General features: G+C 61.0%; 2 protein-coding genes across 2 annotated transcripts; one reads left to right on the forward strand and one right to left on the reverse strand.

Annotated features, from left to right (window-relative positions):
- Positions 1–4,693: 4,693 nt before the first annotated feature.
- Positions 4,694–8,231, reverse strand: RTP5 (receptor transporter protein 5 (putative)). Its single transcript, XM_067739940.1, is given in 6 exon segments — positions 4,694–5,612; positions 5,615–5,873; positions 5,876–5,955; positions 5,958–6,293; positions 6,296–6,429; positions 8,033–8,231. Coding segments are annotated over 6 exon segments (1,620 nt in total). The 5' UTR covers positions 8,185–8,231; the 3' UTR covers positions 4,694–4,953.
- Positions 8,232–18,392: 10,161 nt separating this feature from the next.
- PDCD1 (programmed cell death 1) lies at positions 18,393–27,489 on the forward strand. The gene is made up of 4 exons (XM_067739806.1): positions 18,393–18,495; positions 24,678–25,037; positions 25,395–25,559; positions 26,438–27,489. The coding sequence occupies exons 1-4, from the start codon at positions 18,420–18,422 to the stop codon at positions 26,710–26,712; spliced, it is 876 nt and encodes a 291-aa protein (XP_067595907.1). The 5' UTR covers positions 18,393–18,419; the 3' UTR covers positions 26,713–27,489.
- The last annotated feature ends 418 nt before the right edge of the window (positions 27,490–27,907 follow it).

Genomic DNA, 27,907 nt, shown 5'->3' on the forward strand with positions numbered 1-27,907 from the left:
ATTACATTTGAAACGTGTCTGCCTTTAGTCCTCCTGGCCCAACGTGGTCACTCAGGCTGCACAGGGGCTGGGGCGCCGGCTGCCCTGGATTTGAGCCCCAGGCTCGCCCTTGGCGTTTTATCCAGTGTCCGCGAGCCTGAACTTCCCTTGACCGCGCACTCACATAGCCCGCACGCCTGAATGGGGGCGGGGGGGGGGGCATGGGGGCGCACAGGTCAAGTGTGGGTATTGCTCTCGCTTTCATCGTATTCCTGAATCTTAATTCTGAATGAATTATTAAGTAATTAAATGAGTTTTAATTATTTATGAAACCGTGTGCTAGTGATGCTGACGATGGGTGGAGTTTGCTGGGTTTTAAGGAACCTTCTGATTAAACAGTAAACAGTTAAAACAGTTAAAACAGCGGCAGAGCCTTCCCGCCTCCCCCATCGCAGGACTGCGCTTCCCGCCAGCGGCCACTCGGGGGCGCCGCAGGACAACGCGGGCGGCCGGGCGGGGGCTGGAGGAGGGGCCGGAGCTGGGGGCGGGGGCCTGGGGCGGCAGGAGACCGAGGGGCTGGGGAAGGGTGGGAGGGGTGGGGCTGGGCTAGGAGTTGGGGAGGAGACTGGGAGTGCCTACTGAGGACCCCCGGACCCGGAGGCGCTGCACCACCCCCCTTATGCCATCCGTGATGCCTCCTTCTGCCCACTCCCTATTTGGAGGACCCTAGCGCTCCCCACATTTTCTGCTTCCGGCTGGTGTGGGCCTTACTGAAGTCCCCGTGTGCTCACACCTAAGGGGACACCGCTCTTCGCAGGTTCCTAGGGCGAGGGGTGCTGAAGACCCAGAGGGGCCATACGGGAACCCGACCCTCCCTCTCCCTGCACGTGCGCGGGCCGGGCGGGCGACGGGAGGGACAGAGATGAGGTCAAGGTGTGTGGCCAGCAGGGCCCGGGGAGGCACAGACCGTTACCGTGAGTCCAACAGGCCCAGGACCGCCCGCGGCACAGCGCTGGCCGGGGATGTTGGGGGAGGGGCAGGTTACCGTCCGCCCCGGGTGGCCCAGCTGACCACCAGGAGGTCCCAGAAGCCAGGAGCTGGTGCAGAGCCCACCCATACGGGAGGGAGGGGGTTGGGTGGTGGTGCTGGGGGCAGATTCCGCACGCCTACCCCAGGGCCGGGGGTGACTCCGCCCTCTGAGCCGGTGTGGTCAGACTCCTGGACTGAACACCTGTTATGCACCCACAGGAGGAGTGGCCAGCACTGAAATTCTCAGCTGTCACAGCATCCAGTTTAATCCACCCAGGCAAGCTTTGCATCTGGGAAATAATTTTAGTTTATCTACAAGTTGGAAACCATGGAGGTGACGCTGCAGTTTGGCCAAGGCTGGGGAGGGAGAGACCTGCGCCAGCAGAGGTCACACTGGAACCAGGAACAGAGGTGACACCTCTATGGACAGCACAGCCTCCACGCAGCCATTTCCGGGCAAAGCCAGAGAGCCAGAGGCCGGGGGCCCCTGACACGTGGGGGCAGAGGGAGCCCACCCAGTGTCCATGCTGAGCCCAGCGCAGGAACTGCCATCAGAACCCCCTTTCAGTCAGAACCCCCTATTCAGCAGAAGTGCTTTATGCACACTTAGCATATTATCAGTTAGAGAGGGGCAGGACTGAACCTCTGGGAAAACAGACCTCAGAACTCGGAGTGCTCTCAGAGCCATGGGGGTTGGGCTTCTCAGTGTAGAGCCAGCAGTTCGGCCCTGGGCTCTGTGAATGGTTAATGAGCCCAGGGATTCCAGTTATTAGAGTAATGATTTTCTGTTTTGGCGAGGGGGGAGGGGGGCGGGGTGTTTGGTTTGGGTCTTGGTTTTGTTTTTTTGGCTGCGTTGGGTCTTTGTCGCTGTGTGCAGGTTTCTCTAGTTGCGGCGAGCAGGGGCTACTCTTCGTTGCGGTGTGCGGGCTTCTCATTGCAGTGGCTTCTCTTTGTTGCGGAGCACAGGCTCTAGGTGTGCAGGCTTTAGTAGTTGCAGCACGTGGGCTCAGTAGTTGTGGCTCGCGGGCTCTGGAGCGCAGACTCGATAGTTGTGGCACGCGGGCTTAGTTGCTCTGCGGCATGTGAGATCTTCCCAGACCAGGGCTTGAACCCGTGTCCCCTGCATTGGCAGGCGGATTCTTAACCACTGTGCCACCGGGGAAGTCCCTAGAGTAATGTTCTACCTCTAGTGCCAGGTTGGCTAGCCATGGAGGACTTTAATTTGGGCATGAAATGGCCATGGTCTTACCAAGGAGGTGATCCAGAACTGTAGGTTAACAACCTAATCTGTGGTTTCCTCTGCTGTATCTTCAGGAAACACCATATCTCCTGGGGCTGGATTGAGATAGGCAGCCCAAAGCAGTGTACAGGAAGGACCTAATTCTTGGAAAACAGGTAGACAAGATTATGGGTAAGAAGACAATGCTGAAATCTAGTCTAAAAGCCAAGGCAGGGTTGAAAGTGGAAAGTGAACAATGAAGGCCGAAGTCAGGACAGGGGAGAACAGACAGAAGGAGGAAGCGACTGAAAAATAACTTTGTGCAAACGCTGAAGAAATAAAAGCCCCCTCGGCGCAAGAGTTCAAGGAGGCAATTGCCTCCGAGTATGTGACGTGGGGCTTAGAGACAGCTCCCTAAAGGAATTGTGCAGGGCCGAAGAGGACAGCTAGGCGGGGGAAAAGACTACCTGAAGCTAAAAGAAAACAGAATCAGAAAAGGTGGCCCCGGGAAGGGAGCTAAGAGTCAGATACTAATTGCAAGCAGAGGCCGATGGGATCCTGTGTTGTTTCGGATATGCATATTCTCCCCCGTCTCTGTCTCTCCTCTGCTCTTTGCAGTGAACTGGAAACAATAACGCTGTCTCCTCTTACTCATTCTCAGCCCTTTGCACTCAAATTTCATCCCCCGCACTCCACTCATCATTGTGAAGGTGGTTTCCTAACTGAAGTGGCTTCCTAACTGAAAAATCCTATAGACTGACTTATTTTAATCCTCATTTTGCTACTTTTATTTCCATCAAGCCTCTTCTCAAAAGTCTCCTAATCAAAAGCCTTCTCTCAAAAGAGAGGCCTTTCCTGATTCCCCCAAATAAAACAGAGCTTATGTCATAAAAAAATAAAAAATAGGGGCTTCCCTGGTGGTCTAGTGGTTGAGAGTCAGCCTGCCGATGCAGGGGACGTGGACTCGTGCCCCGGTCCGGGAGGATCCCACATGCCGCGGGGCCGTGAGCCATGGCCGCTGAGCCTGCGCATCCGGAGCCTGTGCTCCGCAACGGGAGAGGCCACAGCAGTGAGAGGCCCGCGTACCGTAAAAAAAAATAATAATAAAAGTAAATTAGAACCCCAACCACCACAGACACCACCCAGCTAGGTCGTCACACCACAGTGTAGACGGGAAAACCAAGGTGGGAGGCTCAGTCCTGCTCTCAGGTGAGGGTTTCACCCAGTGTAGACAGACCACTAATAGTGGAAGGGTGGATCCTGCACAAAGGGTGAGGATCTCACCCAGTGTAGACAGACCACTGAAGGTGGGAAGGTGGTTTCTGTCCTAAGAGTGAGGGTCTCACCCAGCGCAGACACACCACTGAGGATGGGAAGGTGGTTTCTGTCCTAAGAGTGAGGGTCTCACCCAGTGCAGACACACCACTGAGGGTGGAGGGTGGGTCTTGCACTAAGGGTGAGGTTAGCACATAGGCCACCTGGTGACCTGGGCTCGTGCTGTCTGGTGAGGCTCTGCTCAGGCTGGCTGAGGTGTACAGGCTCACGTCCCGTGCAGGTTTGACCTTCCATGTAGGGTGGAAGCTTCCGTGGCTCTGGTGTCATGTGGGGTCTCTGTGAGCAGGCCTGGGGAGGGCACATGCCACCCTGGTGCTGATGTAAAGCCCCCTCCTCCCCTGCCACCTCAAGCAGCCCTGTCTGTGCGGGAGCCCCGCCCCGCCTTCCCCACTCACCCTGACGGCAGGCCTGAGGGCAGACTCTCCAGTGCCTCTGGATTCCGTCCACTCAGCCCTCCCCACAGGGCAGGCCTTCCCAAACTCTCATCCAGCCAGGGGATGCAAGTCTCAGACCTCGGGCTCTGCAGACAAACCCCCCACCAGGGTCCTGGGGCCGGCTCTGCATGGGGGGCTACAGGGCGGCCTGACCCAGCTGCCCCCTGTCACGCCCCCAGCTGCCTGGGACCCACATGGCCCAACACCCCTGCCCCTTAGAACCGGACCTACGGCCTTTAAGATGGAAATCCAAGGTGTGCATACAAGTGACAGAACAGTTTTCTGACCTACAGCACAGATGGAGTTTCTTAAACCAAAACAGCGCTGTGGATATAAATGCTCCAGGGGAGCCGTGAACAGAATCCGGTAAAGCGCTGGCTGGCCTCCTGCCCCTCCCGTGGGGAAGCTACCTCCTCAGCTACTGGGACCCTGGTGTTGGGGGGGCGGGGGGGAAGAGGCTTGCCAACCACACCTCAAGGGGCTTTCATCTTCGCAGAGTGGGTGGTGTAGGACCTCCTCCCCCCACCGCCCACCCCGCCCTGACAGCCTGTGCTGAACAGATCCGAGCGTCCCGTCTGGGGATCCAGGATCCATCGAGGGAAGGAGACCCCGCGGGGACTGGGACCCAGGAGTCGGCCCATGTGCCCACCTCGCCCTCCCACCTCACACCTTCAGCTCAGCCCGAGTGCCGTGTGGCTGCTGCTTCCTAACTTTTATTTTATTGGAGTGTAACACACGTACAGAAAAGCGCCTGGAACACACACGGTCAGCGCGGGGGACGATCACGGCGTGAGCTTCCACGACACCACAACTCATGGCAGGAGACAGAACACGGAAGCAGGGGGCGGCCAAGGCGGCCGGGGGCTTGCTGGGGGGACAGGGAGGTCACTTGGCTCGCTGGCTGCCCGGGCGGCCCTGCTGGGGGGTGAAGCAGGGACCGACGAGAGGCGCCACACTTCACACCCGCGGGGAGTGGTCAGGGCTGAACTTGTACAGGTACATTATCCAGAGGATGTGGACGGTCATGGAGACCCAGATCCAGACTTCTTCGTAGGGGTCGAAGCGGAAGCCTACGGCCCAGCAGAAGTCCTCCTCCCAGTAGCACCCAGGGCCGGACTTGCCCGCCCTGGGCCCTGGCTGCCTCTGCTTCTTGGAAAAGCCAGGGGTGGCAAGGCCATTGCTTTCAGGGCCACTGTCATCACTGCTAGAGCCCTTGCTCTGAATGATACTGAGGACGGAGAAGGGGATAGTGACGGAGCCCTCGCTGATGGGGACAGGGCCACTGGCATTGGTCCCCGGAAGGGGCTCACGGCCAGTGGTGGCAGGGCCGCTGCCGCCATCCCCCTTCCCTTTGCCTTCAGTGACGCCAGCAGAGGACGCCCCGCCTTTGCCCTTGGTGGCGAAGATGAAAGGGAAGGTGAGGGAGTCGTAGATGAGGCCAAAGGGGTCCTCGCCTTCAAGGACCACATTGGTCAAGGAAGAGGGGAAGGTGACGGAGCCCTGCCCGTTGTGCCTGAGGCTGATGACGTAGGTCACTGGCCGCGGGCTGTTTCCATCAGTGACCTCAGTGGCGGCACCGCTGCTGCTGAACGCGGGGCCCCAGCCATCGTCTGCATCTCATCTCCATCAGGGTCGGAGATGCAGCCGTGGCCTTTGTAGTTAAAGCCTGTCATCTCCTTGGTGCTGCTGAGGACGAGGCCTTTGCCGTGGAACACGGGGACTTTGATGTTCACCGGGAAGCGCTTGCCTTTGGGCGCGGCCTTGGAGCTGGTGGGCAGGTAGGGGGAGCCCCTGCCAACAGTGAGCGGCCCGGTGGGGTTGGCCGCGGGCCCCTTGTCCTCGCGCACAAGGGAGAAGGGGACAGTGATGATCTCCTCATCCTCTCGCCGAAGAAGTCCCTGCTCTCGGAGAGGGGGTTCTTGATGAAGTCGGCCACGGAGAGGGGGACCGTGGTGGAGCTGGGGTGTAGCCCCTGGAGCGGTCCACCATAAGCCTGCAGCCAAGCATGCGCAGCTGTTGGCTGGCGGTGGGGGCGTCCACGTTGCTGCCACCATACAGGGTGAACCTGCCCTTGCTGGTGCTGGGGCTCTTGACCTCGGGCCCCCAGGCGGGGTCCGGGGGCTTCTGGAAGAAGCAGACCCCCAGGTCGCAGGCGTCGCAGTGCTCGCCGAAGCAGATCTCGAGGCACTGGTCGGAGCCTGGGCCCTCCCCGTAGCACTTCTGCGCGATGAACTGCACCAGCTTGTTGAGGAAGAGCCGCACGCTGAGCAGGCTGACGTGGCAGGCGGCCCCGCCCGCGGGCACAGCCGGCACCGCTGGGCCCAGATGCGCACCTCCACCAGCCCCTGCTGGGCATCCTCGTCCCACTACAGGTGGAAGAGGATGTGCACGTGGGCCGAGGACCAGCCCCACTGGCAGCGGCCACACTGGAGCCTGGGGAGGAGAGAGGGGGTGAGCGGGGCCGGGGTGGCCCTCCCCCGGGCCCAGCGGAATTCATGACCCCAGCCCGTGTGTGCACATCCCTCGCTGCACCCACAACCTGAAAAGCCAAAGCCGGCGCCTTTCATCCATTCGGCACCAAGACGCTCTCAGCGGCAAAGCCGCGACTGAACGCGCAGGGCCGCCTCTGCGCCTGCTGCTGCCGGTCTGTCGCCTGCTGACCTGGGTCTCAGCTGCTCGAGGAGACGCCACCAGGACAGTGAGGAAAGGAAAAGCTTCTGTGATGCCCAGTGAGGGGGCGGGGGGCTGCAGAAAGGACCTGGGGAGCCCACCCCACGGGAGAGAGGCGATGGGGAGGCTGGGGGCGGGCAGAGGAGCGTGAGGAGAGCGGTGAGGGTGCCGCTCCGGAGGCTGAAGGCCCTGTGTCCTTCTGTTTCCAGACTGTCAGGTCACAGGTGAGTGACCCTCTGACCCTCACCGGAACTTCCCCTGATGGTGGGCTTGTCCCCACTGCGCCCCCGCATGCAGCCTCCAGCACACGTGGCCGGGGAGCACCTAGACACGGATGGTGCCCTGGGGACTGAACTTCCTCCTTTGTTAATTAATGAGCGCGTCATGGCTACACGTGGCCAGTGGCTGCACGTGGAGAGGTGGGTCTGCCCTAGTGACCATCCCACCAGCTGGCATTTCTGTCCGTGAAAACAGAAAACCAAGATGTACTCAGGGTCCTCGTCCCACCTGTGTAGAGTGGCTCCTCTGTGGGGCCCGGGTACCCACAGAGTACCGGGTTGGAAGGGGCCCCTCAGATGCGCCGAAGGCTGTTACTTCCTGACACCTGGGAAAGCCAGCATCCCAGCGCACACCTGACTCCAGGGATTTCGGACGCTGGGGAACTGGGGCGGGACTGGTCTGCGAGGCCCCCTCTCCCCTCAGCCCCCTCCCAGCTGGCCCCTGGGGGACCAGGCTGCCTGGCTGGGCAGGGCCCCTGCAGGTCTGGCCCGTCCTGGCTGCTCTGATGGCAGCTGGCATCACGAGGAAGAGCGAGGCTCACGTGGTGACCCATGGTCCCGGGGGCTCGTGACGCGGCCCGCACTCGGCCACAGCCCAGGCCGGGGACATCCTCCTTCCTCTGGGGCCCGTACCCCCTTCTTCCATCCCCTCAGGCCTCCCTGCAGTGCAGGGCCGAGCGGCGACCGGGTGCCTGCCCACACCCTGCTCCCGCTGTCAGCGCTGCCACAGAAACGAGGAGATGCTGCAGTGAACAAGCAAAGTCCTCCACGCAGGGGCAGCATCACCACGCCAGCTGCCCCTTGGCAGGGCCCCAACTGGCCTGGCAGTGCCGACACTGCCAGGCAGGGCCTCAGCTGGCCTGTGCTGAAAGGCAATGAACAGACTGCTCCCCCAACACCCCCACTTCCCGGAAGGGAGGAGCAACACCCGACCCACCCACCCACCTGTTGGGTGCCAAGGCCAGGCAGACACACGGACCCCCCGCCGCCTTCCTCACCGGCCAGGCCACACCCAGCCTAGCCAGTGGTTAAGTAGCCTCGGCCCCTCCCTCCCAGGACCCCACAGGAGACCCCCCCCCCAGCCGCACCTCGAGAGCCCCCGCAGCCGGTACTGGAAACCGCTGCTGTCCAGGTGCCCTGAGGCCAGGTCCTCCTCGGGGACCAGCTCCCAGGTGTCCTGGGGCTTCCTCTTGGCCATCAGCTGGGCCAAGGTGGTGGCCCACACATCCACGCCGTCCATGCTGGCGCTGGGCTCCCCAGTGCGGTCTGAGGGCTGCGCTGGCTGCGGTTCCTAGCGAGCGCCCACCCGCCTCCGGCACCGACCAATTGCCGCCTTGACAACCGTCTCGTCTCCATAGCAACCGGATTTGTCTCAGAGAAATGAGAAATAGGCCTTTTTTTCTGACCCTTTTGCGTATTTTTTATTACGCAAGCAGTGGATTTTCATTTTAGGAAAAATCAGAAACATAAAAAGGACAAACTACAATATGATAAAAATCGCCCATAGTCATCATTGTGGTGCTGACATCCACGTATTTTCGGTGCCTATGCACATATACATTTCCATAATTATTTTTCACAAATAGGAAATCTTACTGAACATATTATCCTAAGGCCTGCTTCTTTTACCCACAGCGTAGCATGGACGGTGATGCCCATTCTTCTAAATATCTGATATTTTCCAGTCTGTGGCTGGGGCATGATCTACCTGCCCGGCCTCTGTCCTTGACCACGGTGCTAAGTCTTTGCCATTACAAACAAAGCTTAAGGAACTTTACTGAACATGTATCGTTGCAAATTTTCCCATGACTTTTCTTTTTCTTTCTTTTATTTATTTATTTTTTTTGGTGTTTGTTCAGCTGCGCCACGCACGCAGCTTACGGGGTCTTAGTTCCCCGAGCACGGATGGAACCCCCGTCCCCTGCAGTGGAAGCGTGGAGTCCTAACCACTGGAGCGCCAGGGAAGTCCCTCCCAAGTCTTTTCCTTTCTTCATACTTTTTATTGGCTAGAAATGTACATTTACGTAAAAATGCCTTAAAGGTAATGCACAGCTTCACAAATTACTCTGAAGTCTTAGCTCAGGACCTGAAGGAGCCGGCCCCCAAAGCTGTCTGCGTGCCCCACACCCGCCGCCAGCAATCCCCTCTCGGCAGGGGCACCGGCGCTGGGAGCCCTGGCCGCTCCACCCGAGATGCAGCCTGTTTGGGGGCTTTGCGCCTCCCCTGAGAGGAAGCTCCGCCCCGCGTCTTGTGCGCATGCGTCTGGCTCCTGCGCTGTCTGTGGGCCAGCTTCGCCCCCCACCCCACCCCCCCGCCCCGTGTGTCCAGTACTTGGTGAAGGTGCGAGGGCGACATGGCTCGAGGAAAGAGCCAGCCGAGGCTGGAGGGTTGAGCAGAGCCGGGAGGGGCCTGAGCCCGGGGCGGTGGGGGGAGGGCTCAAGCGAGCTCCCAGGGGAGGCGGCACCCAGCGCCCTGTCCACTGGGCAGCGTGGCTCCGCCGAGGAGCTGGCCGGCCCAGTGCCACGGAAGCGGGTTTCTCCGTGGGTCCAAGGCTGTGAATCGGCAGCTCATGTTGACGAGAGGAAAAGCTCTGACCAAGTGAAACAGGGACATGGACTGTCGGGGCGGTGCTCAGCAGCCAGCAAGTCCCCCAGCGCCACGGCTGGCGGGAAAGGATGCTCCTCCAGGCCGTTCGGCAGCTCCCAGGCCAGAGCGGGCCTCATCCGGAGCACCCCGCCCGGAATGAGGGTCGTGGACCCTGCCCCTGGGCCTCTGGGCAAGCGGCAGTGCCCACAGCAGCGAGCTGCCTGCTCTGTGTCCCCTGCCGAGGGCTACGGCACCTGCCGGGCAGCCGGCTCCAGGTTCAAGAATCGCTGCATCCACCCCTGCTGGGAGCGGGCCTTGCGGACCTTTCCTGCAGCCTGTTCATGCCCAGACGCACCTAGAAATTCCAAGGCGCAGACTTAGCACAGCCTTCGCCCCCAGTGAATGCTCTGCCCATGGCCTGTTCACCTCCCTGTGGGCCTCCTCCCTATATCCACCTGTCTCGTGACTCTGCCTCTGTACCCTGCATGCTGAGCAGTTTCTTCTCATTTTTCTCCCAGTTCCTTGATTCTCTCCTCGTCTGTGTCCAGACTACAGCTGATCCTGTCAAGTGACTTGTTCATTTCTCAAACTTCCTTTTGGCTCTCTTTCAACTGGATGACATCTTTCTTCCTTGCAGCTAAGTGTGACAATGAGATAGAACAGGAAATTATTGGAATGTGCTTTGGGGAAGGTTCTGTAATATGGGACCAGGTAACCAGGGGAAGTCCAGCTTTTCCCATTCCACTTCCACCTTCTCTGTTCATCAGTGCAGAGGTGATGGCTGGCACTCCTGCAGCCACCTTAGACCATGAGGTGACCTTGCAGATGGAAACCACATGCTGAGACCCTGAATCCTTGAGGGCAGTTGGAGTCACGATACCACTTCAGGGTCGCCTACCTCTGGAGTTCTTCTTCAAGAGAGAAATAAACTTCTAGCCGCCATTTTCTGGGAGTTTTTTGGTTATCACCCAGCCAATCATAGCAATTCTAAGGTCCTGAATTTTGCTGGTCAGTCCAGGGCCATTGTGTGTATGTGGGCACCCATGCTGTCCTGTCACATGCCTGTGCAGGGGGCTGAGGGGATGGCTGTAGCCCTGGCCCAAGGAGCCCCCACCGAGCTCTCCCTCTCTGGTAGCGCCTCCAGGCACAGCGGCCCTGGCTGTGCCTACACCGTGCTGGGTGTGGGCACCCTCGCTCTGCCCAGACTGGACCACAGCCCTGTACACCAGGCCACCCTGCAGGCCTCTCCGCTCCGAGACCACCAACTGTCTCTGACTCTGGGGGAGAGTCTTGGAATCATAACTCACCACCCCCTGCCCTGGAAAATAACCTTTGGGTGATGAGACGGACCCTTTCAAAATGGAAGGAGCCTGTCGCCTCCAACCTTTCTCAGGACCTCCTCAGTCTGGCCCAGAGCCTGATCCAAAGGCCCAGGTGCAGACCCCGGGGAAGTCAGCCTCCACGTACCTCTATCCGTCTGCCCATTTATGTGCTCCCCAAACCCACGAGCCAAGCCCCCTGCAAAAACTACTTACAGGGTCAGCTAACAAATTCTTCAGGCATAAATATCCCCTCCTTTTCCTTTTGACCAGAGAAACGATGGGCGAAGCAAAACGCACACACCACTCCGTACGTGATTCCTGGGTTGTGCGGCGTGTCCTGGAACCACGGGTCCGGCTGTGTGCCTGTGCAGCCCGTAGGCGGGGTGGGAGAAGCCCTTCCTCGGAGCCGGTGCGAGGATGCTGGCGCCGCTAAGGACAGGCTCTATGAACGAGGCTCGGAGCCACGCCCTCTGCCTCTACGCTGCCCTCCACCTTCTGACCTATGACAGCCTCCCTGGGGCGCTGATGGCCCCAGTCCGGGGTGGGGGTGGGTGGGGAACGGTGTCAGGGAACCAGGTGCCACTTCTATATGATCGCCCCCCTGAGGGAGACGCCGAGGCCCCTCTCCCCGTGGACACTCTCTGGCCTCCCCCTCACACTCACTGCCCTGATCGGAGGGCAGGGGCAGCCCTCACACTGGGGGCTTCCAGGTGGAGCATGTGAAAGCAGACCTTCCGCAGCCCAGGTGAGACACGAGGACAGTCTCCTGCAGGAGTGTCTGTCACCCTCTTCGCCTGGCTGGCTCCCCTGAAGCCCCTCACTGCGAGCCTGGACGAGGGAACTGCCCCATTTGGACCGGGGGTGGGGAGGGGGAGGGTGGCAGAGGCAGGACCGCACAGCAGGGAGGCCTCAAAGCTGGCAGCCAGGTCAGGGTCAAGGGGTCGCTGGGTCCAGCACGAGGCCAGCCGGCTGATTGGCTTTGCTCTGTCAACAGGGCCCCACCTTGTGTGTCTGGACAGGAGAGGTTGAGACAGACAGGCAGACAGACAGACAAGAAGAGAGACTTGGGCAGAAGCGTGGTGCTCAGCTCGTGCTGGGCTCACCTCAGCCCCCCAGACCTCAGCAGAGGGGGTGCAGCTTCAGGAACATGGGCCACTCCCCGAACCCCAGGCCGTGTGGCCCCCCGGGAGGCCCGAGCCCAAGCATGCCGTCGAGGTGTGTCCGGGGCCTGCAGGCAGCAGGAGGGGGTCCTGGCCAGCAGCCGGGACAGCAGCCCCCACCCAGCCGGTTCTGTTCCTACAGGCACTTCCCGCCATCCCAAGTTCCAGCGTCCAGCCCAGCTGCTGCCAAGCGAGGGGCCGGCACCTCCGCCAGGTCCCGGAAGGAGCCGTGGCATCGGGCAACAGAGGGGACGGACAAGGGACGCAGGCGAGGGGGCACCTTCGGGGTGAGCCGGCACAGGCTAGGCAGAGGGGACCCGGCCCTCCAAGTTGAGGACAGCCTGCCCAGAGGGCAGCAGCTCTTGCATGCCCACGGGGGCGGCTGCACGTCCACCCAGGTCAGTCTGGCACTGGAGCCCGCGGGGCAGCACCTCAGCTGCCTGGGCGACCAGCCAGCAAGAAGCGTGAATGACACCCAGTGGGATAGGCCAGGGAAGTGTTCACACACGTGTACTACACACACATGAACACACACACATACCTATGCACACACAAACACACCACACACATATACACATATACAAATACCAACCCATGTATAAGCACATGCACACACGGGAACAGGTACCGGTGAACACACACCACACACAAAACACATAAACACATGAACACCTACACAGGCATGAACACACACCATACACATACCTGCACATGAATACACACACACGCCTACAAACCTACACACACACATACACATGAACACATACACCCAAACACACACTTTTGGAAATTTAAAATATAAATTTGCATTTAAACTCCCAACAGCATTCTAGAAAGTTTAGAAATGAGGGGGTAAGAAATCTGGCAACCCACCACCTTAACAAACAAGCCAACTATTATTCTTGTGTACAATAAATGGTGAAAATATTTTGTCCCTATTTTTTAATTTGATTCTTAAATTGGGCAGATAAATTAGGCGCTCTTTTTTAACTTCTGGGAAATGCTTCAGAAACAGGATAGAGCAGAAAGTTTGTATTTGCAATCACTATTAACCATTTCCTGTTCCAACCTCACACTAGCTGTGAATCCACCGCCCTCCCGGGCTGTGGGGCATCATTTCCACTGTGCTCCTCCCAGTCTGGGTCAGAGGTCACTGACACCACCACCCTCCAGCCCCTCGGAAGCAGTTTCAGGATGATCCTCCCACTTGCTGTGTTTCTCCTGTGAATGGAAACGTCCCTCCGGCTCTGGTGGTGCCTCAGGAGCACGGGAGCCCCCTCTCCCCCACTCTCCCTCCGCTCTTGTCGGGCTGTGCGTGTCACCTCGGCCGGCACACCTGGAAACTCTCGGGCCCCTCTTCTCAAGGTAGAAGGGTGGGTGGCCCGAGTAGGGAAATTTCCCCAGGCTCCTAAGAGCTAGACCCTGAGTCCTCAGTGCCCGCTTTGCTGAGAACCTTCTGGGCCGTTGGCTTCCTTCACTGCTGGTCCCTGGGCTTCTGCAGTTGGTCGGGCAGGAAGCAGCCGGCAGCCTGATGGACTGGGTAGAGGTGGGGTGCCCTGCAGACACAGAACACACACCCCGCGGCACCTTGCACCCAGCCACCCACGGATCCCAGGACCAAAGCTGCTGCTCACCCAGGCCCTGCACGTGGGATCCTCCCAGCGGGACCACCCCAAACTAGATCCACCCAGTGCACCTCAGCGGAGAAGAGCCAAGTGTGCCACCTGCCACGGAGCACATGCGGGCACAGCGACGATCCCAGTGGAGACAAACGCATGCGTGGACCACTGTCCATGGGATCGTGCGGCATGAGAGACCCACCCCGCGGGCCACTGCCGGGCCATCCCACTGTGTGCTTTGTGGAGACAAAAGTATATGCTGGAGGATGGACCAGTGGATGCAGGGTGAGAGCGGAAGGGAGATGGGTGTGGCTCAGAGAGGCACAGGGTGTCCCGTGGTGACGGACCTTGGCATCATCTCAGAGGGCTGGATGCCAGGGCTGTCACATGGCTACATCGTACAGCACTAAACACACACAAGTCAGTGAACTAAAACAAGGCCCTCTGCACTCCTCTGCTGGGCCGTACCCATGGCAGCATCCTGGTTGTAATAGCAGATGGCAGTTGTGCAAAATGTTATCACAGAGAGAGACTCGGCCCCACGTGCAGAGCCAGCTCTGTTATCCTCACAACTGGGAGCACACCCGCAATCACCTCAATGACAACGACACACAGCTGTCGTCACTGGAAAGCCCACTGAACTGGGGGTCCCCTGTTGGCTCTGATGAACCCCGTCCAGCGCCTGGTCATGTGAGAGGGTAATAGGTGGGACCAGGGGAACGGAGGCCCTGGCTGGGACCCCGGCTGGAATCTCCCAAACCTGAAGGGGTGAAATAAGGACGCAGGACAGAGAGGACAGGGCCAAACATCAGGGGACACAGAAAGGAGACAGATGGAGCCCTGACCTTCCCTCTTCCCTCCATCCAGGAAGCCTATTCTGTCCCTAATGAAGGATGGTGAGGGAGGGGGACAGGTGGGCACAGTGTGTGGGGTGGGCACGGTGTGTGTGGTGGGCACAGTGTGTGTGGGGGGGGACAGTGTGTGTGTGGGGGACGGTGTGTGGGGGGGGACAGTGTGTGTGTGGTGTGACAGCATGTGTTTGGATGGGGGTGTTTGGGGGAGAGTGAGCTGATAAGCACGGGGGAGCTGACTTTGGGGGGCCAGCACCCCGGAGGCTCTGGGGCTCCTACCCCATCCCTCACTTGCCTGCGTCCCTCCCTGGCTCTGACCCAGTTGCTCTGCTGGTCCTGCCGACCCCAGGCCATGTGCACCCCCTCCCCACCTCCACAGTCTCTGGGCCCCTTTCAGCCTCCTGAGTCTGGGTCCCCCCCGCCAGCCCACAGTCCCAGGGGTGTCAGCGGGGCAGGGGTTAAGAGGCCGGAGGGAGGGGAAAATCAGGAGGGGAGAGGAAGGGAAGGGGGGAGAGGAAGGGAATGGGGGGAGAGGAAGGGAATGGGGGGAGAGGAAGAGAATGGGGGGAGAGGAAGGGAATGGGGGGAGAGGAAAGGAAGTGAGGAGAGGAAGGGAAGGGGGGAGGAAGGGAATGGGGAGAGAGGAAGGGAATGGGGGTGAGAGGAAGAGAAGAGGGGAGAGGAAGGGAAGGGGGGAGAGGAAGGGAAGTGGGGAGAGGAAAGGAAGGGGGAGAGGAAGGGAAGAGGGGGAGAGGAAGGGAAGGGGGGAGGAAGGGAATGGGGAGAGAGGAAGGGAATGGGGGTGAGAGGAAGAGAAGAGGGGAGAGGAAGGGAAGGGGGGAGAGGAAGGGAAGTGGGGAGAGGAAGGGAAGGGGGGAGAGGAAGGGAAGGGGGAAGAGGAAGGGAAGAGGGGGAGAGGAAGGGAATGGGGGAGAGGAAAGGAAGGGGGGAGAAGAAGGGAAGTGGGGAGAGGAAGGGAATGGGGGGAGAGGAAGAGAAGGGGGGAGAGGAAAGGAAGGGGGAGAGGAAGGGAAGTGGGGAGAGGAAGGGAAGGGGGGAGAGGAAGGGAAGAGGGGGAGAGGAAGGGAAGGGGGAGGAAGGGAATGGGGAGAGAGGAAGGGAATGGGGGTGAGAGGAAGGGAAGAGGGGAGAGGAAGAGAAGAGGAGAGAGGAAGGGAAGGGGGGAGAGGAAGGGAAGGGGGGAGAGGAAGGGAAGGGGGGAGAGGAAGGGAAGAGGGGGAGAGGAAGGGAAGAGGGGAGAGGAAGGGAAGGGGGAAGAGGAAGGGAAGAGGGGAGAGGAAGGGAATGGGGGGAGAGGAAGGGAAGGGGGAGAGGAAGGGAAGGGGGGAGAGGAAGGGAAGAGGGGGAGAGGAAGGGAATGGGGGGAGAGGAAGGGAAGGGGGGAGAGGAAGGGAAGAGGGGAGAGGAAGGGAAGGGGGAAGAGGAAGGGAAGAGGGGAGAGGAAGGGAATGGGGGGAGAGGAAGGGAAGGGGGAGAAGAAGGGAAGGGGGGAGAGGAAGAAAATGGGGGGAGAGGAAGGGAATGGGGAGGAGAGGAAGGGAAGGGGGGAGAGGAAGAGAATGGGGGGGAGAGGAAGGGAAGGGGGAGAGGAAGGGAAGGGGGGAGAGGAAGGGAAGGGGAGGGGAAGGGAAGAGGGGAGAGGAAGGGAAGGGGGGAGAGGAAGGGAATGGGGGGAGAGGAAGAGAAGGGGGAGAGGAAGGGAAGGGGGGAGAGGAAGGGAAGTGGGGAGAGGAAGGGAAGGGGGGAGAGGAAGGGAAGGGGGAGGAAGGGAATGGGGAGAGAGGAAGGGAATGGGGGTGAGAGGAAGGGAAGAGGGGAGAGGAAGAGAAGAGGGGAGAGGAAGGGAAGGGGGGAGAGGAAGGGAAGGGGGGGAGAGGAAGGGAATGGGGGGAGAGGAAGGGAAAGGGGGAGAGGAAGGGAAAGGGGGAGAGGAAGGGAAGGGGGGAGAGGAAGGGAAGGGGGGAGAGGAAGGGAAGGGGGGAGAGGAAGGGAAGGGGGAAGAGGAAGGGAAGAGGGGGAGAGGAAGGGAATGGGGGGAGAGGAAGGGAAAGGGGGAGAGGAAGGGAAGGGGGAGAGGAAGAGAATGGGGGAGAGGAAGGGAAGGGGGGAGAAGAAGGGAAGGGGGAGAGGAAGAGAATGGGGGGAGAGGAAGGGAAGGGGGAGAGGAAGGCAAGGGGGGAGAGGAAGGGAAAGGGGGAGAGGAAGGGAAGCAGGGAGAGGAAAGGAAGGGGGAGAAGGGGGAGGGACAGAGGGTGAGGGAGGGAGGTGGGCGGGTGAGGAAGGGCCTGCATCGCCCTTTGTGGACACAGTCTGAGCTCTCGCAGATGGAACTGAGGTGAGGGGTAGTGAGGAGACCCCCCCCAGGGTCGGACAACACCTCCCAGCTCAGAGCACACCCCTACCCTCCAGCCCAGCCTCGTCCAGCCCTGGTCCTCAGAGGAGAGCTGAGTCCCCCAGAACAGAGCCTCAGGGCCCCAGTGTGAGTGCCACATGCCTCACGGGGACAGGGTCAGCAGCGAGCAGAGTGCTGGGTGCCTGGAGGCCCTGGGCTGACAGGAGCCCCCCCCCCCAGGGCTGCAGCCCCCCGAGGGGAGGCCAGGGGGGAGGGTTTGCCAGGAGATGCCTGTCGGCATGGGGTGTCACAGGGGTCAGCTGCGGCCACTCTCTCCCATACCAGCCACCTGAGCCATCTGGCCAGCTTGCCCCCCGACGCTCGACGCTCTCGGAGCGCACCTGGTCGGCAGGGACCCCTCCCACGCTCCAGGCGTCGCCGTGCTGGGGCCTCAGCAGCTGAGGCTTGGGGAGTGGCCCTCTGTTTGCCGCTGAAGCCTCCTCCGCCAGCGGCGCGCCCAGACATCGTCTTTGATGCTCTTTTCCCAGCGTCTCAGCTTTCTTTAATGTTTTCCCTTCACAGCGAGCCCTGCGTGTCTCAGAGCCGGAGCTGAACAGCAGCTGCCGGGCGGTTTCAGTCTCTGTCATCTCAGCCGACGAGACCTACGCATTACGCCCCTAATATCGGCAGCTTCAGGTCTCCTGTTTTCCATTCATTAGAACTAAACGCTTAGGGCGAAATGCGGCGAACAATCCAATCACTTCACAAATGTTCCGGCTGTGCGGGGGCGGGGGGGGGGGAGGAGGCGGGTCACGGACCCCAGGACCTCCCCCAGCCTGAGGCAAGTCAGTCCTGGAGGTGAGGTCTGCATTACCCGTCAAGGCCCGGCACTGGAGGGGCTCAGGAAGCTGCCGATAGTGGAAAGATCTGGAAACGCGGCCGCCCCAGCCCCGACGCCCCTCAGCACAGGGCTAGCAGGGTCACCATGGGGGCAGGGAGGGGCCCAGGACCCTGGGTAGGACCAAAGGGAAAGGGTCTTAGGTGGGCCTGGAGGAAAGGCCCCAGACCCTCACTGCCCACTGGGGGCAGCAGTGTGACCACTGCCCACAGCCCGCCGGGTGGCGGGGGCGGGCAGTAGAGGCCTGGTGGTGCCTGTGGTGCTTCAAACACTGTGGCTCCAGGGACCTAAGCCCAGAGAGGGCAGAGGGACGGCTGGGGAAGGGGAGCAGAGAAGACCCTGCACCCCCTCCCAGCGGACCCACAGGCTCCGGAAGAGTCAACAACAAATACAGAGACAAGAATGCCCGGGATGGAGACGCCCCTCCCCCGCAGTGGGAGGAAGGGGGCCAAACCCACCTCCCCCTCCACCTGCCTCCGTCTCTCTGTTTCTCCCTCTCTCTCACCTCGTCTCTGTGCAGAGCATCTCTCTCCCTCCCACCAGCTCCCTGCCCAAGGGCAGGAGGAGGAAGGGGGGGCAGGGGCTTGGGGCGTGGCCCTGCGACCTGACCCGGACACGTTCCTTTCCTCCTGCACTTCTGCAAGCAGTGGAGGAGACAGCATGCCGGGCGGGCTGGCGCTCCGGGCATGGGGACCCCGCGGGCACTGTGGCCACTCGTCTGGGCCGTGCTGCAGCTGGGCTGGCAGCCAGGATGGCTCCTAGGTATGTGGGTCGGGGCTGGGTGGCGGGGGGTCAGGCTGGGCAAAGACCTCCGGTTCTCAGTCTCTGGCGGGGGTGTGGGGGGAACCAGGCCCCTGAGGCCCAGCACGGCCCCTGGCAGGGCGCTGTGTGGCTTTGGGCAGGTGAAGGGCCCTCTCTGGGCTCTGGCTCCTAACCCACTCCCCTCACCTGGTGGTGAGTCCCTTCCTTGCTTGTGAGCAGGCAGGAGTATCCCAGCTCTTCCTGGGAGTCCCGAGGGACGGGCAAGCTCATGGCCCTCTCCGTAGGATGAAAGGGCTGGGCGGCCAGAGCCCCAGACCTCGGCCCCACTTGTGTTTTCCTGGGGGGAAGGGACTGACTGGTTCCATGAGGGCACAGGCTGGGTGGCCTGGAGATGTTTCTCCAATTATGTCAAAAGTGCAACAGTTCCAGTAAAGACCCATCCCATCGTGGGCCTGGGATGAGCCCCACCTGGGCCTCTGGACGAGCTGCCCTGGAGCACAGTGCCCGGGCACATCCGGGAGCGTCCACAGCAGGTTCTGGAGCGGGTCCCGGCCCCAAGCCCCTCAGTACGGGCTGTCCCCTAGGCAGGCCCTGCAGGCCCATGGCCAAAGCGGTGCTCAGGGAGAGGCCCCTCCTGGCTGCCCTGCCCTCAGCCACTGCGCCCGGTGCTGCCCTGATGGGAAGGGTTCCCCAGCCAGACCTAGGGCCTGTCCTCTAGACCTCGCTGGGCTCAGGGGTCAAGGGCCCTAGAAGGGCCAAGCCGAGGTGAGGCTGCCTGATCCCCACTGGCTGCCAGTCTTGGATTCTGTGCCCAGAGGCCCTCAGTTGTCTCTGCCTAGCCGGGCCTGCTCAGCACCTGCTCAGCGCCCAGGTCGCCCTGCTTTTTCCCCACACCTGGCCTCGCTCTCAGGATGGACGGAGGAAACTCACGGCTGCAGTCAGTGGTCCAAGAGCCTGTGGCCAAAAGGTGCCCTGTGCGGAGGCTTGCGGAGCCCAGGCACGGCATGCGGTGGAGACGGGGTGTGGGTGGAGACAGGGTGCGTGTCATCCCGGGAGGAGGAACCAAGGCCCGGGGGTTCGGGAGGCGCTGTGACTTGCCCTCGCCACCCACTCCCCACCAGGGCCCCTTCCCAAAGCAGGGGAAAATCAAAACGTGAAAGGGGCCGGCCTTGAGTTCCAGCTGAAGCCGACACTGGTGAGCTTTGTGCCCTCAGGCAGGTCCCTTAACCTCTCTGAGCTGCGGTTTTCCCACCTGCAGTTTGCTGATAATAATGCCTGCTTTATAGCGTCATGAGAATTCGATCTTATAAGAACTGTCTGGCCCAGCCTATGACACATTTTTTTAAGTCAGATATGTGTTATTTTTTTCAACGTACAAACTTGAAAAATATTTGAAAGATACAGAAAAGTTACCGAAACACAGCAGTGAACACCCTCACCCAGAGTCTTCAATTTGGTAACCCTGGCTTTCTGTGTTAGTTTGCTGGGGCTGCCGTAGCAAACTCCCACACCAGGCGGGCGGCTGGAACCACAGAAGCTTATGGGCCGGCGGTTCTGGAGGCTGGAAGTCGGACCTCGGTGTCACGGGGTCCCTTCCTCCCCAGGCTGCGAGTAAGACGTGGTTCCAGGCCTCTCCCAGCTGCAGGCGGTGGTGACGATGCTTGGTGTCCCTCGGCCTGTGGACACGTCACCCCAGCTCTGCTCTGTGTCACACGGCGTCCTCCCGTGTGTGGAGCTGTCCACGCATCCCCTTTTCCCCAGTAAGGACACGGTCGTGTCGGGTTAGGGGCCGCCAACCCCACACCTCATCTCAACGGATCACATCAGCAAAGACCCTGTTCCCAATAAGGTCACATTCCAGGGTGCTGCTGAACGCGGGTATTTGGGGGCCGGCGCAGCCCACAGCCCTCTCCATCCGTGCACTGCTGGTCACCTGAGCGTTAGTCACAGACTCTCCTAACGCCCGGGATGGTGGCTGACGCAGTCCCATAGATCAGATGCCCTTGCGTCCCGAGCCTGCCGTCTGGCTGGGCTCTTTCCCTGACGGAGCCGAGTCCAGACCCTCAGCTTCAGCCGGACGCCACTGTCCTCAGCCTCCTCTGACCTACAGCAGGCATTTTTGTTTGTTTGTTTGTTTTTAATCGAACCTCAATTTTATTTTAGATATGGAAATCCTTAGGCGTTTTTGAGGTGTAATCGGCATAGCATTATATTAGTTTCAGGCATACAGTGTATTTGTATTTGTATATATTCCAAAATGATCACCTCAGTAGGCCCAGCTAATATCATCACCATATACAGTTACCAGATTTTTTCTTGTGAAAAGAACTACCAAGATCCACTTTCCTAGCTACTTTCAAATACGCAACACAGAATTATTAACTCTAGTCGCCATGCCGCACATCACACCCCAAGGACTTATTTATTTTATGCCTGGAAGTTTGTACCTTTTGACCACCTTCACCCGTTTCCCCAGCCCCTACCTCTGGAAACTGCCGATCTGTTCTCTATATCCATGAGCTCAGTTTTTGTCTCGTTTTGTTTTTTTGGGTTTTTTTTAGATTCCACATATAAGTGAAATCATACAGTATTTGTCTTTCTCTGCCTGACTTACTTCAGGCAGAGAAAGATAAATATTCTCTAGGTCCATCCAAGCTGTCTCAAGTGGCAAGATTTCATTCTCTTTTATGGCTGAGTAGTATTCCATTGTATATATACCACATCTTCTTTATCCATTCCTCTGTCGATGGGCACTGAGGTCGCTTCTGTATCTCGGCAATTGTAAATAGTGCTGCAGTGAACATTGGGGTGTATATATCTTTTAAATTAATGTTTTCATTTTCTTCAGACAATACTAAGAAGTGAAATTGCTGGATCACATGGTAGTTCTGTGTTTAGTTTTTAAGGAACCTCCGTACTGTTCCAACAGCATCTGTGCCAGTTTCCATTCCCTTTTCTCCATGTCTTCTTCACCACTTGTTATCTCTAGACTTTTTTTTTTTTTTTTTTTTTTTTTATCTCTAGACTTCTTGACGAGGCCATTCCGACGGGCGTGAGGTGATACCTCATTGTGGTTTTTACTTGCATTTCCCTGATGATCAGTGACGTTGAGCATCTCTCTTTTCATGTGTCTGTTGGCCATCAGCATGTCTTCTTTGGAAAAATGTCTCTTCAGGTCCTCTGCCCACTTTTTAATCAGATTGTTTGTTTTTTTGCTATTAAGTTGTAAGAGTTTTTTATATACTTTGGATATCAACCCCTTATCAGATATATGATTTGCAAGTATTTTCTCCCATTCACTATGCTGCCTTTTCATTTTTTGATGGTGTCCTTTGCTGTGCAGAAGCTTTTTAGCTTGACGTAGCCCCACCTGTCTGTTTCTGCTTTTGTTGCCGCTGCTGGCATTCCTGAAGGAGCCAGGCCAGGTGTGCAAGCACCTGCCACCTGGGAGGTCACAGACATGATGGTCCTTCTTGGGGCACCCATCGGAGACCCGTCATACGGGGTCGCTCCCTCTGGGTCCACTGCAAAGCACGGTGGGGGGGGGGGGGAAGGTGCTCTTCTCCCTTCGGGATGAATCAGAGACCTGAGGTAGGGACCCAGCAGTCCACTGGGCAATGCTTTCAGCACCCACTGGTGGGTGTTGCCTAAATCAGGTGTTAGATGGTAGCTGTGAAATGTGGTCTCTAAGGCCGCCCTGAGCCCGTGCCAGGCCTCCCTCCACGGGAGCCGGGCCGGTGCCACCTTGGTGCTCACAGTGTGCCCCACACCCAGGCACCCCCCAGGGTCTCTCCCTCCTGACCCTGCTGAGGCTCAGCGGCTCTCTCCTCAACCCAATCCCCAAACAGAAAAACAAGCCTGGAGACCCCTCACTGACATTCCATTATTACATAAATAGACAACATTTAAATTTTCAATTACTCAAACAACATAAGAAAAGATGCACAGACATTCATCCTGCAGGGATAAAGGGGACCCCAGGACTCGGGAAGAAGCTCTGTTAGCATCCCAGGCCAAGGCTGATGTAGAGGGGTGGGGGTCACACAGGAGCCCAGGCCCCATCTGGCTCTCCCACCTGTTCCCAGCGCCATCTCAGCCCTGAGGTCTCCGGCCCCACACTCCCTCTGCTCTGCTTCCCGTGATGCTTCTGGGCTCTCGTTCCAGGGAACCATCTTTCTCCATCTGGGGGGCCTCTGAGCGCCCCGTGAGGGTCCCCCCTGTGGCCCTGCACGCTGGCCGGGCCGCCGGGAGCCCCTGACAGCCAGGCACCCTGTGCCTTTGGGGAGGCGGGTGCTTCCTGGTCAGTGTTGGGTCCCGAGCGGCCCCGGGTGATGGGCTGTCCCCTCCCACACTACCCCACGGACACTGCCCTTGACCTGTGTCCCAGGCCGGCCCCCCAGCAGCTGCATCCAGCCCCTGCCTCTGCCCACACTGTGAGGGTCCAGGGGGGGCGGGGCGGGGACAGGCATCCAGGTAGGGCTGTGCTGGGGTAGGGGTCTGAGGGGCAGCAGGGAAGCCATGCAGAGAACCAGGCCAGGGACCTACGTAGCCCAGGGTCCCAGCTACTCAGGTCCAGATTCTGTGAGAGCCCCACAGAGAGCAAGCAGGTAGACAAGAGACTCAAATGGCCACCAGTTCAGGCTGGCGAATGGGGGTGGTGGTGAGGGCCTGCACTGAAGACGAGCTGGGCCCCCGTCCATGCAGGGCTCGTCAGCAAAGGTCCCCACAGGCGCTCACGGGGGCCCTGATGGAGGGGCCTGTGCAGGAAGGGAGGCTCCCCAGGGGGCTCACTCGAGGCCTTGGCAGGTGGGAGAGGGGGGTTGGCGTGGACACAGGACGGCTGGGAGCACAGTCTGGGGGGCACCACCCAGAACAGCGGCTCCTGGGGTACCTGTGAGGCGCCCTGGGTCTCCGGACCCAGATGCGGGCTCGCTGCGGGTGGGAGCCCTGGGGTGGGGGGCGCCCAAGGGCCTTGTGCAGAGCAGGACTCTCGGATCCGGTGCACCATCACCACCGCGCGACTTTGACCAAATCTGTGTCCAGCAGGTACCGAAGCGGCGGCAGGGCGGTGGCAGGGGAGCAGATGCGGGCCCCGCGGGGCAGTGGGCCTGGCTGAGAGGGGAGGCCTGGCCGCCCTCAGGCCGCCCCGGCCTCCCCGCTGCCCCCGCCCCTCCTTGCCAGTGGGACGGGCCTCCACAGAGATGCGAAGACAACCGCCAGCCCTGCACAGAGCTGCCCCTCCACAGGGGCTGGGGGTGTCCCCCTCCCTGGAGGAGCGGGCAGGGGGCTGAGGGGGGCTGGGTCTTGGGGGGCAGCCTCAGGCCTGCCACTGTGTGCAAATCAGGGGCCACTGCGCAAGCTCCCAGCATGAGCCGTCCGCAGGGGGCTAAAGCACCGGGTGTGGGTTTGGCCACATGTGGGTCCCAACCGGGGCCCCTCCCTGCGACCTGGGCCATCACGTCAGCCTGGACTCTGTGTGGGGTGCGGCTGGGCATCTCCTGGGAGGGGCTGCCCCACCCCCAACCCCCCAGCCAGCGAGCTGGGTGTGAGGGCGTGCACACCCGTGCGTGCGCGTGCCAACGTGAGCTGCGTGTGTGTGTCGGCGAGGCGGGCCCCTGCATGTGGCGGGGCATCCCCAGGTGGGGCCTGCAGACAGAGCCCAGGCTCGTCCGCGCTGGCCTCTGGGCACCAGTCCGCAGTCGTGGCACGCCCAGTCAGCAGTGCCCACGGGGGGAGTGGAGGGGGCGCTCCCAGCTCTGAGCTGGTTCTGAGCTGGAGCCTGCCGGGGCTGGGTTCTCCGTGGGACGCCCCCACCAGCCCAGCCCGGCCTCCCAGTTACCCTCCCCCTCCCCCAGCGCAGGGAGCGTGGGGGTCAGGCCTGCGGGGACTGGCAACTGGGACTCAAGGAGGGAGAGGGTGAAGGCCCTTAAACCACCACTGCGGAGGGGGAAAAGCGAGGGCCTGGAGGTCAGAGCCAGATCGCAGCCTGGCCCCAGGTCTCAGTAGAGTCAAAGGACAAAGTCGCACCCCGGAGCGGCCCGTGAGAGGCGAGCACCCGTCCCCAGAAGCACTGCACAACCTTCCCATCGACAGGCCATGGGAGAGTGGGCGGGGAGGGTCTGGTGGGCGGGCTCCATACCCCTTCCGCACACCCGCCCACTGCTCCTTTCTCCACCCCTCAGATGCCCCCAGCAGGCCCTGGAGCCCCCTCACCTTCTCCCCGGCCCGGCTCACTGTGCCCGAGGGGGCGAACGCCACCTTCACCTGCAGCTTCTCCAGCAAGCCCGAGCACTTCGTCCTCAACTGGTACCGCATGAGCCCCAGCAACCAGACAGACAAGCTGGCCGCCTTCCCCGAGGACCGCAGCCAGCCTGGCCGGGACCGGCGCTTCCACGTCACGCCGCTGCCCGGCGGGCGACACTTCCACATGAGCATCATGGCCGCCCAGCGCAATGACAGCGGCGTCTACTTCTGTGGGGCCATCTACCTGCCCCCCAAGACGCAGATCAACGAGAGCCGGCCTGCGGAGCTCACGGTGACAGGTGAGGGCGTCGGCGACCCGAGGGCATGGGTGAGCAGGGCGGGGTCTGGGCAGCCAGCAGGAGCAGCCTCAGCCATGGGGCATCGTGGGCAGGGGTTGCCAGGCTCCATTCCAGGGCTCTGTCCCACACCCAGGACCACGGCGACCCACGGCCCTGGCTCTGCATGCCTGGAAGCACCCCCAGACCCACTTGTCCTCGAGGAAGAGGCTGGTGGCAGGCGCCTCTCAGGATGAGCTCGTGCTCGGAAGCTGTGCCGGGGTGCAGGCCGGGGCGAGACTGGTCAGCGCAGGTCTAGGACTCGCAGAGGGCAGGGCCCTGGGTCCCCCGGCTCTGACTCCTGTCCTGTTGCCCCTGCAGAGGGAGTCCTGGAGCTGCCCACAGAGCGCCCCAGCCCCCCACCCAGGACCGAAGGCCAGTTACAGGGCCTGGTCGCCCGTGTCACAAGCGTCCTGCTGGGAGCTCTGCTGCTGGTGCTGCTGACCTGGGTCCTGGCAGCCGTCTTCCTCTGGGCCACTCGGGGTAAGGCCGCGCCAGTCCCCACAGGCGCAGCCCACAGTCTCCCTCCCTTCACCCCTCCCCTGCTCCTACCCCCTCCATGTCCCCCCACAGGGAGGGGCCAGACTGGGCTTCCCAGGGTCTGTGGTCCCCTCACAACCCCTGTGCCTGCTCTCAGGAGGGGTGTGAGGGAGGGGAGTGGGGAGGGCAGCCCCCCCGCAAGGCTGAGTCACCTCAGGCTGCACCTTAGGCTGCAGGACACTGAAAGCTCTTCTAACCGCTGGGCGCCCAAGGTGAAAGCCACAGCCACCGCAGGCCTGGACACCGCTGAGGACACCCCACCCCTTGAGTGGGGTAGGGGTGCAGCCCAGCTGAGAGCAAAGCCCCTGTGGGAGGTCATCTCTCCAGGGAATCGCTCTTTCCGCCTTTAAATATTTTTGAGAACGTGCAGGGATCACTGATGATGCGCCCGCTGTGTGTGCTGCGCCAGCCGAGAGGGCGCTGCGCACTGGGCTGGGCCGCACGTGAGGCCTGGAAGCCAGGCGGGCCCTGGGGACCAGACAACCCAGGTCCCTTCCCAGGGACCCCTGAGACCCCCGCCACGACAGCAGGGCCTCGGGGCTCCCTGACTCGTGTGCTTCTCTGCAGAGGGCTGCGCGCGCAGGAGCGAAGACCAGCCTCCGGTGAGCGTCCTTCCCTTGGCGGTGCCCTTGCCGCGGCCGCACCTCGGGGGGGGGGGGGGGAGCCGGCCTCAGAGCAGCCACGCCCCTCGCGCGCCACCGCTGCAGTGTCCGAGGTTGGGTGGCCAGCCCTGCCCTGCTGTGCCCGCGCGTTTGAGAGAGAGAGAGAGAGAGAGAGAGAGAGAGAGTGTGTGTGTGTGTGTGTGTGTGTGTGTGTGTGTCAGCCCCTCGGAGACCGACGACCCGTCCCTTCTTCTCTCCCCAAGAAGGAGGGCTCCTCCACCGGGCCTGCGTGCACCGTGGACTACGGGGAGCTGGACTTCCAGTGGCGAGAGAAGACCCCGGAGCCCCCGGCCCCCTGTGTCCCAGAGCAGACCGAGTACGCCACCATCGTCTTCCCGGGCAGGCCGGGCTCCCCAAGCCGCAGGGCTTCCGCAGACAGCCCGCAGGGGCCCCGGCCACTGAGGACTGAGGACGGACACTGCTCCTGGCCCCTCTGACCGGCTTCCTCGGCTAGCCCGAGTCCTTCAGACCCTCCGCCAAGAGCCAGGGGGGCACCTTCCCTGGAAGAGCACAGAGTGGTAGGGCAGCCCAGGAGGTGAGCCTGTCCAAGGGTGACCACGCCCACCCCTGCCAGCACCTGCCAGCCCTGCCCGGCTCCGTGGGCGGGGGAAGGAGCCTCACCCCGGACTCCAGACCCAGTCTCAGGCTGAGCTGGCCAGAGCCTCCCTCCTACACACGCCAGCTGCCTCCCAGGAGGGCCTGGTGCCTGGACATAGGGGCCCGCGGGTCCTGGTTGGAGACTCCGCCTTGGAGCAGGCCTGGTAGGTCCAGCACGGATCCCTCGTGGGGCGCACGGGGAAATGCACAAGGTCAGGGCTCCCCTGGGGCCTCGTGTTCCCCCAGGCCTGGAAGAGAGCTCCTGGCGGCGGTGGGGCCCCTCCACCCTCACGCGTGCCCAGGCCCGTCATGCAGCCCAGGAAACAGGCAATGAAGGGAGCTGGCGGAGCTGGAGTCACGCCGCCGAGGCCATCCTGGGGGCCCTGGTGTCCCCCGTGTATCCCCACTTCTCCTTGGCGCCCATTCACAGTGCTACTTAAAGGGGCCTCCGCCGGGCCCCCTCCAGGGCACTGGGGCAGGTGCGGGGCCCCCTCGGCAGGGACCCCTCCGACGGAGCCGCCACTCCCTGTGGCCTGCACACAACGTCCGGGGCAGCTGGGTGTGGGGGACTCTGAGGCACGTGTCCCTTCTAGGGGTTCACGCACACTTCCTTGCTCTGTTACACTGTAATTAAAGAGTGATGAAAGCTCTAAGAAAGGCGCCGAGGGATTCCCTGGTGGCGCAGTGGTTGAGAGTCCGCCTGCCAATGCAGGGGACACAGGTTCGTGCCCCCAGTCCGGGAAGATCCCACATGCCGCGGAGCGGCTGGGCCCGTGAGCCATGGCCGCTGAGCCTGCGCGTCCGGAGCCTGTGCTCCGCGGCGGGAGAGGCCACAACAGCGAGAGGCCCACGTACCGCAAAAAAAAAAAAAAAAAAATGGCGCCGAGTTTTCCTGCTCACTCATTGGACACCGGCCTGAAGAAGTAGGATGCGCCAGCCTGCCCGGCCTGGCCCTCACTATCCCAGAAACACACTGGCCCTTCAAGGCCCCTCCTCTCCGTCCCCACCACACTCACGCCCACAGCCTGAAACCCC

Source organism: Pseudorca crassidens, chromosome 6 (assembly GCF_039906515.1).
Source record: "Pseudorca crassidens isolate mPseCra1 chromosome 6, mPseCra1.hap1, whole genome shotgun sequence".
Taxonomy (NCBI): Eukaryota; Metazoa; Chordata; class Mammalia; order Artiodactyla; family Delphinidae; genus Pseudorca; species Pseudorca crassidens.